Raw genomic sequence first — 20,649 nt, 5'->3', positions numbered from 1 at the left:
TAAGAATATAAGTGATGAGTTGTTAAATCAAAAAGGCTTATAATTTCTTTTGTAATTTAAATGACTGCATGGTTACTGTAGTTAAGTTCATTGGTAACCAGCTGGTTGCTAAGGGAACATTTAGCAATTGTTTCTAATGAGTGGGTGAAAGAAAAATGACTACTGAGATTTTAAGCATATTCTGCTTTATCCAAATATGGGAATGAACATAGTGGTTCTAAAACTGAATACATATTCCATGGAATAAAAATAGTATAGCAAGAACTCTTGACAATATTTGCTTTAAAAAGAACATACACTGTTAAAGCTAATGCACTTGACCAGAGAAATGCCTTGTGAGAAATCCATTCAGTATGCCAACCTATCTTTATATTTTTTAACCACTTGGGAAGAGTTATTTTGGTGATTGCGTACATCCAAATTACAATCTAGTTCCTTCTCAATCCTTATTTAAGTCCTCAAGAATTTAGCGCTTGGTTTCCCTTTTCCATACCTGCAGAAATAATAATCAGAACCTATTCTTAGTAAATTTGTAGCTTCTGAGTTTCTAATGGCACTAAACATGAATAAATGTTTTAAACCACAGACTCCATTTGTGCATGCTGATGTATCATAAGAAATATTGATTGAAAATTGGGAGGGAAAGTGGGAAATCCACGTTATGTTAATAGTCGGAGCATTCACCTGAAGCTACCTCTTCCTCTCACATACAAATCCTTCATTGTTACTGCAGTCGTAGTTCAGCCGCACAAAGTAAAACAAATTTTTGAAACTTTTATACAAACCAAGTGAATTAAACCCATACAGATAGCAACTGTATACTTTTCACAAAACGTATAATATTAGTGTCTTAAATGTTTGGAAATACTACAGATTTTTTAGATTTCTAGACAACTTACCATTTATAAATATTTCACTGGAAAATATGCCAGCAAATGAATATCCCTGTGTTTAGTCTCTTTAGTTCTCTTTCTTTTTCATGTTCTTTTTTCCTTACTCTGCCTTGGACAGCCACAGTAACCCATCTTTGTTTCCCACGCATGTGCATTTCTACGTGTATTGTGTGCAAAAAATATGTGTGGGAAAAAATACTGCTTCATTTTTGCTCATAATTTGTATGTTGGCCTGTTTGTTTCTATAGAACTTCAATTTCACATGAGCACTGTCGAATTTGGCAGGGCTTCTTTCTCTATCAGATTCACATTGGAGATGCCTTCAATGGGCATTGGCTGCAGAACACGATTTTGCTCTTTATTTAACCCTTCAATTCACAAACTATTGAAAAGCTCTTCTTTGCTTCATCATACTTTCTGTTGGTTTGGGAGTATTAAGTGACAGGTGCTAGGTTCAAATCCAAAGTTTATAAGAAACTTGTGCAGACTTGGTGTGTTCTGATAAAGTTGCTCCGTGTTTTGTTTCTCTCTTACACGGGTGAGTCACCCACATGACAATGGAATGCGAGGTAGTTTGGTAAAAAGAAATGAAGGTCAAATATTACTCAGGTAATAAGTCCCAAAAGGATCTAATGACATAAATAAAAGTCACTTAAAATAGTGAAGTCATATTAAAGTCATAAGATGTTATGACAAGTTCTGAAGACAAAAGATTTTGTTGATTCTGGAATTAAGCTTCCAACAGACTACTTCTGGGGATTCTGCCCAGTTGTGATCTCTTGGTACTATAAAATAAAAAAAGATGTGATTCTTTCAGATGATCTGATCGATATCTTTCTGGTGATGGAAAGGTTTGAAGGGATAGATTTTAAAAGTGATGTTTCCACTTGCAAGAGAAAGCAAAAGCTAGGACATAGCCTCAGAATAGAGGGGTGTCCTTTTAGAACAAAAATGAGGAAGAGATTCTTTAGTCAGAGAGTGACAAATCTGTGGAATTTCTTGCCACAGGCAGCTGTGGGGGCCAAGTCTGTATGTATATTTAAGGCAGAGGTTGATAGATTCATGACTGATCAGGGCATAAAGGGATATGAGGAGTATGCAGGAGATTGGAACTGAGAGGAGAATTGGATCAGCCATGATGAAATGGCAGAGCAGACTCAATGGGCCAAAAGGCCTAATTCTGGTCCTTTATCTTATGGTCTGTGGTTGCATAGGTATGAGCAAGTCCCAAGTGAATCCAACAGCAAATCCAGGTGAAACGTCTTTTCCAAAGAGTGATAGCAATGTGGAACTTGTTTTCAAAAATCATGGCATTGATATGTTTAAGGGGAAATTTGCTAAGTACATGGTGGGAAAAAAGACCGAAGGCTTAAAGTCTGTTCTTAGGTAGTGTCCAATGCAGCTTTAAGCTAACCGCTCCATTGTGACTCCCTCTAGTTTGTCCCCTAATTTAATCCTTTCCATTGATTCAAAAAGTGTATAAGGTCTGTAGTGTGATACCAGTATCCCATACAGTCACATACTTTCATCTGTTTCTCCGCTGTTCTTCAAAAGTGTCTATTCAGAACTGTCGCTTTCACTCCTCCTAAATTGTTTAGATTTAGGTTTCTTGACACATGATCCAGGATTTAATAAGAAGCTTGTCTTGTGTACAGATCAACTCATTACACAGTGTGTTGATAAGTACTGAATGCAGATGGAAGCGTAACATCTACAGAGAAATGCAGTGCAGATGGACAATAAGGTCATAACGAGGTAGATTGAGAGGTCAAGAGTCCTTCTTATCATACTAGGAAATCACTTGATAGTTTATAAGGGTGAGATATGTCCTTGAGCCTTGTCTACATGTTTCTTTTTGTATCTTCTGCCCGATGAAAGAGGGGAGAAAAGAGAATGTCTGGGGTGTATGGGGTCTTTGATTGTGCTGACTGCTTTACTGAGTGATCACTGAAGAGTGATTTTTCAACATCCATTCTGTATATCCTATGTTACTACCCTCTCCTTTTCACCAATTTTTCCCTTGGCTCTCTGGTGTAGTTTGAGATTCTTCTCCACCGAACAATTCTAAGCATTTTACTCCGGCTAATAGTTTTGGAAAGAATCTATCTTCTGATAGATTAGATTCTTCTTTTTATTTTCTAGGCCTCCAGTGTTCTGAGCTTCTTGACAAGTGCAAAGATGTGGAATTGTGTTCACAATCTGCCAGGAAATGGCAAATGTCATAAACAGCTTCAAAGAGACTTTGAATTCAAAGTTGTCTTCCAACAGCCATCCTCTGTGTTGCCAACAAGAAAATCTACCATGTTCGTCATACATTAGTTGCTTTTCAAATATACAAATATATCAGCTAATTTGGCAGGAACTTCATGAGCAAATAAATAGAACTATGTGTGCTGTAATCAGCAGGTAAATGCAGAGCCAACAATACAGAAAATCTCACTTCATTAAACTTCTACAAAATCAGTGAAGGCCAAAAGCAAGACTCATTGTGTGATGACAAGATGATCACAACTCCCATAAAATATACTTGGAACTGAAGCCAACATTTTCTCGTAGTGCTGGGCTAGATTAAATTTAAATATATTGTTAAGTGCCTAGTACTAACCTGCATGGAGCCGGCTTTTTAAACACAACATATGGGTGGCTTGGTAGCATAATGGTTAGCAAAACGCTTTACTGTAAGGGTGACACAGGTTCGATTCCTGCTGCTGCCTGTAGGGAGGTTGTACACTCTCCCCATGACCATGTAAGTTTTCTCTGGGTGCTCCAGTTTCTTCCTACGGTCCAGAGACGTAGGTTAGTTGTTCATTGTAAGTTGTCCTGTGATTAGGCTAGGATTAAATTGGGGGATTGCTGGGTGGTGGGCTCAAAGGGCCGGAAAGGCCTATCCCACACTGTATCTCAATAAATAATGCTGTGAAGAGTACGAATTTCAGGTGGTATACTATATACATTCTCTGATATTAAAGGAATCTAAATCTAACAGTAAGTCCAGGCACCATTATTGTAGAGACTGCTTGTAGGCCAGCTTAGCTAGGGGTGTGATCATACTGTTGGCTTAGAACAGTTGAAGGTTCAGATGGCAGCAGTGCACCCATTTGACAAAGGTCTTTAGCACTGTGACATTTAGTGGATTTCCCAATGACTTCTGAAGTAGCACAGGGTATTTTGAGAATAGGGACTTGCCGAATGGGAAAGTTGAGGGTGAATCAACCTTGGTCCGCTATCTCTGTTGGACTTCCTGTCAGACAACTGAAGATCAAAGTTTTTGGACTCAGAAATAGATCAGCTGCTGCTCTTTTGAAGAGGATCATTCCTATGTCATAAGCAAAGTGGCAAAGATATATTTTTCTGACTCTTTCTGAAAAAGAATTAGAATCAAAATCAGATTTCATATCACTGGCATTTGTCGTGAACTGTGTTGCTTGCAGCAGCAGTACATGACAATACGTAGTCATAAAAGCTATAAATTACAATAAGGATAAAATAAACGAAATAAGTAGTGCAAAAAGAGAGGGAAATCAAAATACTGAGGAAGTGTTCGTAGGTTCATTGTCCATTCAGAAATCAGGTGGCAGACAGGAAGAATCTGTTCCTGAAATGATGAATGTGTGCCTTCAGGCTTCTCTGCCTCCTCCCTGTGGCAGCAATGAGAAGAGGGCATGTCCTGGGTGATGGGAATCCTTAGTGATGGATGCTGCCTTTTTGAGGCATCGTCTTTTGAAGGTGTCCTCGATGCTGGGGAGGCTAGTACTGATGAAGGAACAGGCTGAGTCTACAACTTCCTGCAGCTTTTTCTGATCCTGTGCGGTGGCCCTTCCATTCCAGAGGTGATTCAATCAGTTTGAATGCTCGCCACGGTGCGTCTGTAGAAATTTGCAAGTGCCCTTTGGTGGTGTACCAACTCTCCTCGAACTCCGAATGAAATACAGCCAATCTCGTGCCTTCTTTGTAATTGCATCAATATGCTAGGCCCAGGATAGTTCCTCAGAGATGCTGACACCCAGAAACTTGAAATTGCTCACCCTTTCCACTTTTGATCTCTTGATGGGGACTGATGAGTGTTCCCCCGACTTCCCCTTCCTGAAGTCCACAGCCTTTGGACTTACTGATGTTGAGTGCATGGTTGTTGCTGTGATCCCACTCATTGTCTCGCTCCTCGTTACCATCTGAAATTTTGTCAACAAAAGTTGCGTTGTCAACAAATTTATAGATGGCGTTTGAGCTGTGCCTAGCCACACAGTTGTGGGTGTAAGAGTAGAGCAGTGGGCTAAGCACACATTCTTGAGGTGCACCAGTGTTCATTGTCAGTGAGAAGGAGATGTTATTTCTAATCTGCATTGACTGTGGTCTCCCGATGAGGAAGCCAAGGATCCAGAGGTACAGAGGCCTAGGTTTTGGAGTTTTTAAATTAGAACTGAGGGTATGATTGTGTTGAATGCTGAGCTGTAGTCAATAAACAGAAGAAAGAAAAGCAAGAATAGGTTGTGTAGCCTTTGAATCTGCTTTATTCAGAGATGGCTTTGTTTATAATTGCCTACTTCTGCAGAGATAGTTCTACACTTGTAAATGTCATGCCTTTATCACAATAATCCTCTGGTGCAGTTAATTTTTTTGGCTAATTCTACTGACAGATTTGCATTTTTAATAAGCCCATATAACCATAAAACACAGGAGCAAAATCAGGCTTTTCAGCCCATGGAGTCTGCTCCACCATTCCATTATACCTGTTTTATTATCCCTCTCCACCCCATACTCCTGCTCTCTGCCCATCAACTGAGATGCCCTCATTAATCAAGAAACTGTCAACCTCTGCTTGAAATATACTCAATGAATCAGCCATCTGTGGCAATGAATTCCACAGATTCACTATCCTCTGGCTAAAGAAATTCCTCCTCATCTCAAAGAGAAGTCCTTGTATTCTGAGGCTGTGCCCTCTGGTCCTAGATTCCCCCCACCATAGGAAACATCCTCTCCACATCCACTCTATCTAGGCTTTTCAATATTTGATAGGTTTCAATGAAATCCCCCCTCATTCTTCTAAATTCCAGCAAGTACAGGTCCAGAGCCAATAAATGCTTATTACTAGGGATAGTGCCAGAATTCACTTTTGATCAAGCAGTACCTCGATTGCAGCGCAATTCTGGATCCTAAGTGTAACAATTAATCCAAATGACGCATGCTGTCAGTGGATGGGATCCTCTAGTTCTCAGCCCAGCCACTAGATGGAGGATTACGCAATTCATTACTGTGGGAAACAAAGCCTGGAAAGGAAGGAAGAGCTTCAAGGCTGGTGGAGGACATCAGGTGGAGAATAAATTTGCCTTTTTGTAAAAAGCATGAAGCCATAAACTGAATTTAAGTTTGACTCTTTGTAGGAATTGAAGTTTTTGAAATTAGCAAGTGCCATTCACAGTTGCAGAGCTTCTGTGCTATAAATAAAGATCTTGTTGTTATTAATTTACTGTAAGTTGGACAAGGTCAGCTCTTGGTTTTGTCTGGTCAATGATGTATTAAAGATTGTGTAGTAAGAGGCATTAGACAGATCTGTACAGCGCAGAGGTTTTCACCTTCCACTGATGAGCTCACCCATCGCACTGGCACTGACACAACTCTGTTAAATGGATGTATTGACACAGTAATGGGATAATTAGCTCTACCTCTGCTGTTCCTGAGACATAGCACAAGTTTCACTGCAGCTATTTTAAAACAGTTTTCTACACTGAGTATATTTCTTTAACTTATTTCCTTTTTCCCAAGCCTTCTGTTTTTCAGCTCGTGACTAAAATCATTAAGAACATCTTTTTTTCTGTGCTGATCAGCAGACTGAGATCAGTTTTAAATTGCTGTTCTGAATGTTAGGTTGGCTAAGAAAAAACCTTGTTTTACATTGACAATATTTGACTTAAAGAAAATATCAAAAATTCCTCATGGTGTCTGTCTGAAATAAAAACAGTGTTACAAACGTATTGTTTCTGTTCGGTTAGAAACCACATTTTCTGGTAAGAAGAGGCAATTCAGTGCCCTGAAATTCATTAAAAGGATTTTTGCTCAAACGTGTTTTCCCTCTCCAGATACTGACTGACCTTGAGTGTACTTCCAGCATTTTATTTGCTATAGTTTTCAAAAGAAGCTTGTGCGTGGGAGTGGGGAGCTGGGGGACGGTCTTTTGTGTTCTAACATTTAACTCTCGTTCATTCTTTCGGGCACTCCTCTGTTTTCATGGATGTTTGTGAAGAAAAAGAATTTCAGGATGTATATTGTATACATTTCTCTGACATTAAATGTACCTATTGACCTATTGAAGATTACAAAATCTTGCAGTCATCAATCAAAATGGGGGTTAGATGGAAAAATCCACAGAAAAGAAAGTAACTCCTGGGTTGAACTAAACTATTGTTTCTTTGAAATAACTTTAATATGAAGTGTGTTCTGCAGTCCTGGTTCATTGATGTGTAACACCAAAGTAGTTACCGTTGCCAACATCTTGGAGTTGAAATGAATATTAAATATTTTTAAGCTGTATTTTAGGTTGAATCCTAACAAAGTGTTACACTTAATTATGCAATCAAACAATACAAATATAAGCAATTTTGAGCTTGGCCATATTCAGAGCTCTTCTTTCTATTTTTACTTGCATACTGCGTGCTTACCTTTGAAATCTGTATAAGCTAAAGTTTAAATCTAATTTGGCATTAGCTGATAGGAATCATTGTCCCTGAAGACTAATAACTGATCAGAAGTAAAATGAGTTTTGACCATCTCAGTCTTGTAGTCAGGGACAAGAGCATAAAGTAAACTGTTAAGCACGGCTTACCATCAACAAATCAAGTAAATAGGCATCGCTCACTCTCATATCTACCGATTGAACATTGCAGGAGATTGGCCATTTAATTTGCATAAAGCATTACCAGGCAGCTGATTTTATCCCTACACAATGATGGGAGATTGAACCTTAATAACAGACACAGCATTGTCAGTATTGGCTGTAGAAGAAGAGTTCAGGCTGATCATTCAGGATTTTCTTTAAGGGTTTGGACATCACATCCTGGCACTGTAAACATTCTTGCTCTTTATTCTTTGGTTTTATGCAGTTGGCGGTGAGATTCCTATTGACATGCGACTGGGAGGCGGGCAACTGGTGTCAGAGGAACTCATGAACCTTGGCGAAACGTTCACAACCACAAATGACCCTTCCTTGAAGCTTTTTCAATGTGCCGTCTGCAACCGATTCACCACGGACAACCTGGAGACGCTGGGTCTGCACATGAACATTGAGCGGCACCTTCCTGAAGAGGAGTGGAAGGCTGTCATTGGTGATTCCTACCAGTGCAAGCTTTGCCGCTACAACACCCAGCTCAAGGCCAACTTCCAGTTGCACTGTAAGACAGACAAGCATGTGCAGAAATATCAGCTTGTGGCACACATCAAGGAAGGAGGGAAGGCCAATGAGTGGCGACTGAAGTGTGTAGCCATTGGGAACCCAGTGCACTTGAAATGCAACGCGTGCGACTACTACACCAATAGCATTGAGAAGCTGCGATTGCACACGGTCAACTCAAGGCATGAAGCCAGCTTGAAATTATACAAGGTAAGGAGAGCAACATTCTCCCCCATGCGGTGTTTCTGAATCATGGTGAATAGCAGTCATTATATTCTCCATATATGCTATTTTTCAAAGCAAATATTTGTCAATGAAAGGTTGTCTGCAAAGGTCTTTTATATATTTGATGTTATTTAAAAAGGCAATTAAATAACATATATATTGTTTAAAGTAATCAAGAATGTAGCAGATTTCCATCAAAGTCTGAGGTAAAATTGAAGATGATGGACCTAGAGGAAGGGTCCTTAGATAAGAAAAATTATTGCTGAAGTTAGAAATACTTTGATATGTGGAGCAGGCGAAAGTTATTTTTTTTCAACTGGCTGTTCTAATGGTCCAATAAGATTAGGTGGCTTGAGGATTCCACATTTAATGTAAGCATAAGGGAGTGACACAAGAGAGCAAATTATTTTGTTTTATTTAAAGAAAAACTTTCCTGTTTAATCAGGGTTCAACATCAAGCTTGCTGAAGACTGGCCCCTCAGGCTGTTGTTCAACAGGCTTCACATGACTGATTGCCTGACTCATTAATCAATACACTGATCCATTTTAGTCAATTAAGTAAATCTAGAATACAAATGTTGACTCCCAATGCAGCACCTCCTAGGATTTATAGAAAACTATACATAAAGTTAATATGAAATTGGTTAGGTTAGCATTACATATCATTGTGACCTCATTACATAGAAAACCTACAGCACAATACAGGCCCCTCGGCCCACAATGCTGTGCGGAGCATGTATTTACTTTAGAAATTACCTAGGTTTACCCATAGCCCTCTATTTTTCTAAGCTCCATGTACCTATCCAGGAGTCTCTTAAAAGACCCTATTGTACCCGCCTCCACCACCATCACTGGCAGCCTATTCACAGACTCACCACTCTCTGCGTAAAAAAACCTACCCTTGACATGTCCTCTGTACCTACTTCCAAGCACCTTAAATTTGTGCCCTCTTGTGCTAGCCATTCCATTCCTGGGAAAAAGCCTTTGCTTTTATTATTGCATTACATTATTCTGATACTGGACTGTTTGGTTCTGACACTCTCACATACTCTTCCCTTCCCAACTGCACCAGATCAATCCTGTGTGCTGACGTACTGTATGTGCTTCTTGTATTTTTGAATGCAAAGTTCAAAAAGAGAAGTCAAGGCCATTTGGCATACATTGCCCATTTATTGTAAGGAGCTGTAATCTGATTTGATGTAACCTTTACCCCCCCCCCACTTCCCACCCATTTGTACTGAGAAACAATGCTTTCTTGCATTGTCTGTGAAGTTCTTAATTTTTCACTGCCTACTTGTCATAAAGTTGCCATTTAGCTTGATTTAGTACCTAGGGTTTGCTTTTTTCATATTCCGCTGGGTGCCATACGTATCCAAACTGTCTCGTTTTCTATTCTGAAAGATTCTCAGGTTTTAGCTTTTCTTCATTACTCAGTCTTCGAGGATCATTTAACTCTCCTCTGTAGCAGCTTCGGGCTGTGAAACTTTCTCCTGATACCCAGGAATGCAACACGGGCAGTAATGTCACAGCTTTAGTTCCTTGGCTTCAAACTTATTGTCTACTCATTTGCTGGTGTAGATCAGAAATTAATCAGGGTTGGTTGACTGCAGCTTTGTTGTGCCCAGGCAAGTTTGTTTTTCAGTTACCATCCCTTACCTCGCTTCTCTATCTAGTCAAGTATTCTTTCATTTCAACAAATGCACTTAACCTTCTACTTCACTTTAGCATTCAAAGTTCAGAGTTAAATTTATTATCAAAACACACACACACACACCCCCCCCCCCCAAGAATTGTTTTCTTGTGGGCATTACAAGAAACATGGTAGAATCAACAAAGGACCGCACCCAATAGGACAGACAACAACCAATGTGCAAAAAAAAGTAATAATAAGTAAATAAGCAATGAATATTGAGAACATGAGGTGAAGAGTCCTTGAAAGTGAGTCCATAGGTTGTGGGAACAGTTCTTCAGTGATGGAATAAGTGGAGCTATCTCCTCTAGTTCAAGATCCTGATGCTTTGAAAGGCAATAACTGCTCCTGAACCTGATGGTGCAGGTCCTGAGGCTCCTATACCCCCTTCTTTATTCTTTTTGCTGGAGTTCTGCCCAAATACAAGTATTGTTTGGATTCTTCTGAAATCTATGGACTGTTATATCTGGCAAGAGTTTCTACTACCTCCCACCCCATCCCTCCCAGTTTATGATCATACGTAAACAGCTTCTCTAGTGCTTCTGGGTCTAGGGTTTATACGTAGGTCAGTAATAGCAGGACCGCCAGAACCTATCTGCTTAGGCCATCATCTTGTACCCAAGTAATTCACCTTCAGGCAATAACTTCACCTGTTGTGTACTTTTAAATCTCCCAACATCTGCCATGCTGCATCACTTTTATTCCTTCAGCCCCATTTCACTTTCTGTAGGCACAAACATGAATGCACTTGAGCATGTAACCTGCAACATATCTAGTGTCTTCAACACTCCCTTTGATTTGCTCCTCACAGACAGTCCCCTGCAGTTCATATCTACCCTTTCTATCTTGACAGTTGTAGAAGTTCTATCTTCATTTCATACTAGCTCTCTTTGGTTTCCTGTGTACTCTTTGGTAATTCACACTATTGTAGTACAAATCATGACTGTCAGATGAGAATTTCTTGAACCATGGGGTAGAAGATGCTGGCTTTGGGGAAAATTGACCGTAAAAAAACATTCAGATTGTTGTAAATTATCTCCACAAAGGGTCCTTCTTGCTTCATCTGGTGTGTATGTAATTCCATCTTGCTATTGTATTTTGCTCCTACCTGAGTTATTGAATGACCTAACAAGCCAGTCAAATGCTCACAAGCTATAAGTTGTGGGCTGAGTAATAAATGCCAACTTTGTTGGAGATACCCACGATCCTGAATTACCTTTTTAAAAAATCTACCTGGAATTCACCACCTTCCTCCTGGCAAACACGAATCAATCCCAGTATTCCTGCTTGACTGCGGGACATGTCTGGTGTTTATCGTTTGTAGACAACACACTGAAAAGTGTAGGTGCATCTCACCCTCTGGCACAGATACCTTATTTTTCATTTGTTGCAGTATTCTTTAAATGCCTCCCACTTCTTTTTCCTCTGACCTCTTTCCCATAGCATTTTCTCCATGTCCCCTTCCAACTTGCTCCCCTGCAGTTCTATTCTGCTTGTTCATGATGTTCTGTTCCATTGGTTTTTAATGTCTTTTACTCTGTCTATATCTATCTTTCTCATTGCATGGAAAAGAATCGTAGAACCAAACAGAACAAGTTAATGATGCAGGAAAAGAAGCATGATATGGGAATGATCTTTCTGGAAGGATAAAAATAGTCATCATATTCATGTTGATTTGTTTTTTTTTGAGCATTGAAGTTGCAAAAGCCCTCTCCTTTGCTCCCGTGTCCAAAACATAGCAGTGTTGCTGAATTTTGATGTGTGAAGTAATGGGTGAATATACTACTACATTTAAAATCAGCAGTCTGCTGTTTTTGATTCCAAGCAAAACTAAGGCCCGTGGAACTGGTCAGGCAACAGACGGAAAGCTGATTTGATGCCATTATTTAATTCGCTTTCTTGCACAAAAAGATCTAGTTCTCCTGAAATGCTGTGCTATGTGTGAACGTGTTGTTCTTTTTGCATAGAGTTGTGGTTAACATATCTTTTGTTGATAAGTGAATTGGGGAGTTGGGGTGGAATTCCTAGTGGAGATATGGTGGCAGACTCTATTCTGACTCTATTCTATTTTTGACTGCTGAGACTTAAGAGTTACTGTACGTGGTTGCAGCTTTTATAACATGAGTTATAAAGGTTTTAATTGTTAGGGTTTTCAGCTAAGACAACTAATGTTCGATTTATTTTTGTTGCTGGCTACACAAATATGCAGCACCACATATTTGGAGACGATCCTTCTGGCTAATGTAAGGTCAGACCTCTCAGAAATACCTCCGACTTTGAGGTCTGGGACAGCTTTCTGACTGAAGGGAGCAGAGTCCTACTTGAAATCCCAGAGGTTCAAACTGTTTGTTTTAAGCTTCTTTCAAGATCACACATGGTATAAATTAAGGAATGGTTTCCACTCAGCTGCAGAATTAGTTGCTCCATGCACTCTAATACTTTTCTAGAAATGGACCGGTAAATATCCTTGACCATAATCTCTGAAGTCTCTGTATTGTATCTGAACTTTAAAGGGTTAATAAATGTGAGTATACACTCAGTGGCCACTTTATCCTGTATCTAAAATAATTTCAGTTTGAATATTGTATACATTTCTCTGACATTAAATGTACCGATTGAAGCTATTGGTCTTCTGTTGCTGTAGCCCATCCACTTCAAGGTTCGACACACTGTGGGTTCACAGATGCTCTTCTGCACACCACTGTTGTAAAGCATGATTATTTGAGTTACTGTCATCTTCCCATCAGCTTGAACCAGTCTGGCCATTCTCCTCCTCTGACCCCGCTCATTAACAAGACATTTTCGCCCACAGAGCTGTCACTCACTGGATTTCTTTCTTTGTTTTTCCAACATTCTCTGTAAACTCCAGTAACTGTTGTGTGTGAAAATCCCAGGAGATTAGCGGTTTCTGAGATACTCAAACCACCCTGTCTGACATCAACAATCACTCCACGGTCAAAGTCACTTGGATCACATTTCTTCCCCATCCTGATGATTGGTATGAATAGCAACTGAACCTCTTGACCATGTCTGTATGCTTTTGTGCATTGAGATGCTGCTATATGGTTGGCTGATGAGGTATTTGCATTAACAAGCAGGTGTTTGGGTGTACCTAATAAAGTGGCCACTGAGTGTATTAACATGCGTGTTGTTTGATTTTTGTGGCAGTGTTGATCTGTGCTGTTAATCAACTTGCTGATTATTTCTTTGAAAAAAGGAAGTGTAGGATATCTTAGAATGGATATAAAAGTCTTCAGTGGAACTGGTTTGGAGAACATATTTGCTTCATCCCTCCTCACCTCATCAATGGTACTTTACTGCTGAAATAAGAATTGACATTTGTAAGGTACAAGTAAAACAAACGACCAAAATTGTGATGGTACTTAAATAAATTGCATGATTGATATTTCTGGATAAAGAGTGTAATACACAGACATTCTTCAAGGATACTTTGTGTGATTTTTCAGTTTGCTTTGGTGTCGGACAGAGAATATCAATATTATGATGCCGTGGTAAAGATCCTGCTACAGACAAATATGATATATTGAGGAGAGGAGAGATCTGTAGGCATTGGAGAGAAGCATTAAGAAGTAGTTTTCATACAGCTTTCAAACAATCTCAATGATATTGGGTACAGTTTCACATCTTCAACAACTGTAAAATGTCATGGTTATGAAAACAGAGAAAAATAGCTTAACAATCTGACTTGAGAAAACAGTTCAGGTGGGCATGCAGCAAGCTTGTACCCAGCTCCCTGTAACCTAAGACGGGATAAAGATCCAGTTAATGGTACTCGACTCAGGCAGCTGAATTGCTGTAGACAGTTGTATTGATTTTCACTGGACTTAAAGCTTCACCTTTTTCTCTAATCATTCCATAATGGCTTTAGTATGAACAATCAGGTACAAATGGCCATAAATCTACCAGCCTTATTCCACTTACCTTCCACTCAATGTCAGGCACAGACTTGTAGTTAACCCAACTTGGCAGTAGCTTTGGGACATTTTTTTTTAGTGCCGCTTTCCTGCCAGTAAAGCTGTTTCATTTAAGAATAAGCAGAGATTGGATCGCAGAGCAGCCTCTGTATTTTGGGAGCTGATTCTGTGCTAATCTGTCTGCATGGTTTGTCAAAGGACAACTCTGCAGCAGAGCTCTTTATTGTGACATATTTGAAGTATCGTTCCAAAGGCTTGATGATCAGAATGCAGGAGTCAAGTACTGAATTCAAGCACCATGTTTGTTTATTTTTATTTATTGAGATACAGCACAGAATAGGCCTTTCAAGCCAAACCACCCAGCAATCCCCCAATTTAATCCAGCCTAGTCGTGGGACAATTTATAATCAGTTAACCTATTTTGGAGTATGGGAGGAAACTGGAGCAGCTCTGGAGGAAGCCTATGTGGTCGCAGGAAGAATGTACAAAACTTATTACAGGCTGCGGCAGGAATTGAACCCGGGTTGCCTGCACGGTAAAGTACTGTGCTCACCACTACGCTACCCTGCCGCCCATTTAACAGTGCAAACTAATAACTTGCAAAGATTCCCCCCCCCCGCCCCCCAGTATAACAAATTCTTAATTTTGTGAAGAGTATAAAATGCTTTCTCATTTTAGGTACCACCTGAGCAAATTTCTATTTAGTTATCATTCATCCTGACACTGCAAGCACAGTTAGGACCCAGAGCGGCATGTGAACCAGGAAACATAAATGGAATTCAAATCTAATTTTAAAATGAACAGTCTGTCCTAATTTTCATGTTGCTTTACAACTCACTTTGCATAGCAATTCAACTCTGGACAGTAGTGCAAAACATGCTGTATTTTAGCAACAGAATGCTGCACATTACATCTGAACTTCGGTTCCATTGAAGCGATTGGAATAAGTTTTGGAGGCTGATTGCATTATTGGTGCTCCTGACCACAGATGGATTCTAAGACAACTACTGTATGTTGGAATGGAAATTGCTCGTGCAATCTAATGCTGCAATGAAATCCTCACTCTGGTGGTGGTGCTACAGCAGATAAGGGCAATCTGTATAAGACTACACAAAGTTGCTTTGAACATGAAAACTTGACAAAGATTACCACGTGCTAGAAATTGTCCTATTTTTAAATAATGAAGTATGACACATGCATCTCCTGTTTAATAAACAGTGGCTTTGCAATTCTGCTTCTAAAACTGTCAAATGGCGGGACTTAAGTTAACAAGTGTGAATTATTGATTCATCTGACGTTTCACATTTGTAGAGTTGATTTTAGCATCTCCCAACTAATCTTGGAATATCACCCCATTCCAGAGTCCATGTGTACCACTGTAAACATGAAATATGGAGACTGGGCACTGAAACGGTTGATGTGAGCCTGGCATTGTGTATGCTGGTGAGAAGAACACATTCACCAACCCCCTCCCACAGGTTCTTCTTTTTTCATGGACTTTGTGGGAAAACAACAAACTTTTCAAGGCATAAGTGAACGAACAACATATTTTTAAAAATTGATGAACTTCCATTGATTTGGAAGATCATTAGATTGTATAACTTTTTTGTCCACTTCTTGCCTGTGGTCAATACGTAGGTAGAAGCAGCCTTGGCATACATCTTATGGAAACCATACCAATCTTTTGTCATATAGGATTTTGGTCAGGATGAGTTCATAGTTAAATAGTTATTGACACCAGTAAATAATGTATGGAATGAGTGCTATCTCACGCAGCTTATGATTTTTATGGCTATGTGGGGAAGGGAAGCAAAGAGGGCAAACACGTTAATTGTTTGCTGCTTTCTGACTTGGAGTAAATGGAGCTTAATTGCTTTCCATCTACTAGTTAACAATATGCAAAACGCATGTCAGAATATGTGCCTATGGCTCCTTCTTTAAAAATAGGATTGTAATTCAAAACATAATGTTAAGTAGGAGCAACAAAAGACCTTAGTTAAACTGATAGAAAAAAATGCTGCATCGGAGTTTAGGGGGATGTTGTGTATAAAATGGAATCCTTTTTTTCCTTTCATCCGTGAGCCTGAATTTGAAGTTGTTAAGACATGCAGAAAGCACTGTGGATCACACTGCCACTGACTTAGTCATATCTTCAGAGTTTGGACAGCCAGGTGCAAATACTGAGTGGCTGTGCTCACTCAACTCAGAAAAAGCATATACTCATCACTGGTCGGTATATCGGGGGAGTGGAATGATAATTGCCACAGAAAACACTCTAAAGAAACATCCTGGAGTTAATCCAGCTCTTTCCATAATTCCTAGACATCTGAATGTACATACAACCAATGAAATAATTTTGAAGTCTCGTTACTCATGGAACCAAGCAATAAGATCACAGAAACACCAGCAAGAATCAGAAAATAGTAGTCTATATTGAACCGCGTTAGTTCAGGGATAAATAGTAGATAGGACCACTTAGCAGATGTTTAAATAGCACATTGGTTACATACAGGACCAGAGGTTAATCTTGCAGATAAGTAGATTGAAGTGAGATGTTAAAATCATGAGGTAGAGAACAGCAAAGAATTAATGGGAATATTATGAGGCAAATGATTAAAATTGTAGGGACCATGTTTGCTGATGATAAATAAAGCAAATAAAATGTTGGTTTGTATTATAATCATTGAAAGGATATGTTTTTTGAAAATATAACTTGCTGTCGTTGAAGCCACATCTGAGTAAGTGTTCGGCCAACTTGTGAAATTATTGGATGAAATGGCCATGAAGTTGGCTTCTCAGGGAACAGGATCTTCACTGTGCCTTTATTCTTTGGAGCAGAAGAAGACTGCAACATCTAATAGAGAGCTTTTCATTTTTTTGCAGACATGGAATATTTTTTTTCTGAGGGCCCAAGTTTTGAGTCAGGAAGCAGGTCAAGGTTTGTTGCATCAAATGGAAAGGGAATTTTAACTTTGATCCTTAAAAAGATCTGAGATAAGACAGGCATCGTTATTACTTTGTGCAAAACTTTCAATAGCCATGACAGGATCTGATTGTTTTATTTCAGTGATTGTACAAAAAGTTGATGATATTGTTCATCTACAATCTCTAAAACTTCATTCCAGCGTCAGCCTGGGCAGCTCACAAGGAATGGGATGGAGATATGAAAAGGATGGGGTTGATTAACAGTGTGTGGAAGTGCATGCATGTGTGTACGTATGCATAATGGCTTGTGAGTGTGTATATATATGCATGTAAATACATGTAAGCTGAAACTCCTTGCTTCTTAATGCACATCACTTCAGTATTTAATGCTAATTGTTTAGCTCTGATCTTTGATTTTACCCTAATCTTTGACATCTTTTCTTGTATACGTTACTCTAAAATAATTTGTTAGGGTTAAAGAAATGGCAGATTGCTAAACCTATAGGCATTATTTATGTTTAACTTTTTCAAGTTTTACAGCTTCCATTTAGGCCTTTACTCTCCCCTTCATCTGCTATTCATCCTCTGATCTGTAGGATTTGAGAAGGTGTAGGAAATTTATTTCTCCACCATTCTCACCTCCTTTTCCCCTCTCCGTGGTTGAGCATTCTGAAAGCACAAACTGCTCCTCCTGGTGGCTAGGATGGGACTTGTCGATGTTCATCTTTTGAAGGGAGAACAACCCAAAACTCAGTGTATCTGCCTGTGACAAGTCAATACTACTTTTCTTTGTAAAATGATTGATTTTGGAGCCATTTTTGATCCAATTAAACCAACTTTTTAGCCAGTCTTGTATAAATAAAATTACATCAGTATAAATGTAGTTCCTGTGTGTTTTAATCTTCTCAAAACATTTACACTGGCCTGCCAGTAGAGGCATTGGAACACCATGGCAATCAGATTTCTAAAATTATAGCCTTATGGTTTTACAAAGGCATTTCCTGTTACAAATGTGGGTGTCAGGCATTTACAAAAAACATGAAATTACAGAGTGTATGATTTTAAAATAGGGAGCAACTACATTTGCCTGTTTTTTTGTTAATTACTCCTGTAGCCTCTGTTCTTAAAGTCCCCAAAAACCACATTTCAGCCCAACTATATTGGGTGAAAACAAGTGGCAGGAGTAAGGCACGGTCAGTCTTCATGTATAAGACGGGAATAACAGGCAGACAAGCTGTTCTCAGTCACTCCATTCCTTTGCCCAGCACCACTTCCCCTACCCCAAACACCCATCATAGAATTTGAACTTCATCCTATCTGTATCCAGTATCCTCTGGCAGTTAACTTAAGGCATAAGACAAAGGAGTAGACAAAGGCCTTTCACCTATCGAGTCCATCCTGGCTGATTTATTATTCCTCTCAACCCCATTCCCCTGTCTTCTCCCCATAACCTTCGGTTTTCTTATTAATCAAGAAAAACTTCTTACTTAACAAATCGAAACCATGGAGACATAAAGGCCAATGCTTTCTAAAATTAGTTAAACACTGGGCCAGAAAGCCTTCAGAAAATGTTACAGTCTCTCTAATGCTTGCTGCCTTGCTGTGATGGTATTTCTCTATCAACCACTTTCATTTCTGACTGAATACACCAATCGTTTTCTGTAGAACTGTTGGTAAGGCAAGGAGGTACAGTTGTGGGTAGTTGCTGGATACTTTCAAGTTTATCTGGGCTGGTGTGGTCTGCCGTAATTGAGATTGATTGGATGTTATTTTTCCTCTTGCAAATGTAATCCATTAGTTTGGCACATGCATAATCAGTTTAGAGCTCAGTTAACTGGATGTAATCTAGTTCTTCAATGTCTGTTGTAGCAAATCTGCTCCAGATGCCAGTTACAGAATGAGTGTGAGCATAGGTCCTATCACAGATGAAATCTCTAATGTACTCCCTTTCCCTTTTCCTGCTGTCTGCATTGGCTGACGTTGGCTTACTCTGTTTATTCATGTTAGTAACCAATTTAATTTGGGCTGTGGGGCTGGAGAGTTTCCCCAGCTTAAATGATAATATTCCGATATGAAAACCTATCTTTTAAAAGTCGTCATTAAATTGCTTTATATATAAATAGGATAAATAATTAAATTGCTTTCTATATTTATAGGAATGATTCGATGTTAGCAAGGAGGATTGTGTCTTATTAACTTATGCATTCTTTGGCACAGTGTAGCAAAGTGGTTTAAATTTTCTAATTCTCATTACTTGTTAACCCTTAGAGATTTCTTTCAGTGTGGAATTCACTTAGGCTGAGGCGAGTATTTCTGAATTATTACAGGCAAGAAAAAGTTTTAATGTATTATCCTAACTCTGCTACATTTCCACTCAACCTTTCTTCATCAATCCTGGGCTAAAGTTACTCGGTGATTGGAATATTTTGTCTGTCTCATCTATAACCCCCAAGTCAAAGGTTCATTTATTATCAAAGTACACAACTCTGAAATTCTTCTTCTCCAGATCGTTTGCAACATTTTAAACAAAAAAAGATCTATGTGAAATCTCTTGTGTTACCTGAAGAATTAATAACGTCCAGAAAAGGCTTTGTGCTCCAAAGGGGTTGGTGTGTGATTATAGGATTCACAATACTGTGGCAAATAGCCCTGAACTTCATATGATGGACACTCACTAACCATTGTTGTTCTTTTTCCATGGGAACAACAATACATTTTAATTTTAACGGAAACTTGAAGATTAAAGATTTTTAGGGAGGTAGATATATAAATTATTTTAAAAATTGCTTCTCTGGGCTGCTAAAACCACCCCATGTTTAAATGGTATATATTTTCTGCAGAGTGATTTGTCTTATGCAGAGACAGTCAAATAAATGCATATTAGCAATGAACCATAAGAGAGATGAGGTTGCTATTAGGATCTGCTTAGATATGGCAGCCAGCTACAAGGATATATTTACGTTTAGGTAGAAATATCGTGTGTCTTTTTTTTCCAGAGGGTCTCTGCACAGCAAAAAGGGTGTTGATGCAGGCGGCATTCTGTTGTGCAGCAGACAGGTACTGCTCATCACCAGGAATGTAATAATTGCTTTTGTTACATCAAAGGCTTGAATGTGACCTGACAGGCTTGCGTGCTGCCCCAGGTCTACATTGAACCTATTGATTAAATGAATTACTAGCTCAGATCAGGGATATTTCACAATCAAGATATTTCAGCTGAATTAAATACAGTATATCAATAGCAAGTTGCAGCTGATTTCATTCGAAATGCTTAACCCAATAAGCGGCTGGCTAAAATTAAAATGTGGTAATGTTTCTATTGTAAAGAATAATGGTTATTGTGTGTCCATCGTGTGTATTTCAGGAGCTATTTGCCGTAATATTGTGAATTCTACAATTACACACTAACACTTTTGGACCACAAATTCTGCATTAAAGACAGTTAAAAATAAAATATTCCTGCAGTAGCAGCCATTATAATGGCTCTCACACATGTGAAAGAGCATCAGTAAGTCTCCATCAGTTCTGTGATATTGAGTTCCTTGGGGGTTTCAGTATAAACTTTCAACCACGTTCTGCCTTAACACCTTGCAGATTAGA

The 20,649-nt window shown here is 39.1% G+C and overlaps 1 protein-coding gene across 2 annotated transcripts in view; it reads left to right on the top strand.

Moving 5' to 3' along the window:
- Nucleotides 1-20,649, top strand: part of zfhx3b (zinc finger homeobox 3b) — a 446,200-nt gene that overhangs the window by 140,857 nt on the left and 284,694 nt on the right. For both annotated transcript variants that reach the window (XM_059993123.1, XM_059993124.1), the window contains exon 3: nt 7,988-8,484. In XM_059993123.1, coding sequence (XP_059849106.1) covers nt 7,988-8,484 — 497 coding nt within the window. The remainder of the gene's footprint in view (nt 1-7,987; nt 8,485-20,649) is intronic.

Source organism: Hypanus sabinus, chromosome 17 (genome assembly GCF_030144855.1).
Source record: "Hypanus sabinus isolate sHypSab1 chromosome 17, sHypSab1.hap1, whole genome shotgun sequence".
NCBI classification, from domain to species: Eukaryota; Metazoa; Chordata; class Chondrichthyes; order Myliobatiformes; family Dasyatidae; genus Hypanus; species Hypanus sabinus.
Note: the sequence above shows the minus strand (reverse complement) of the source record. Positions and strands in the feature narration are given on the sequence as shown.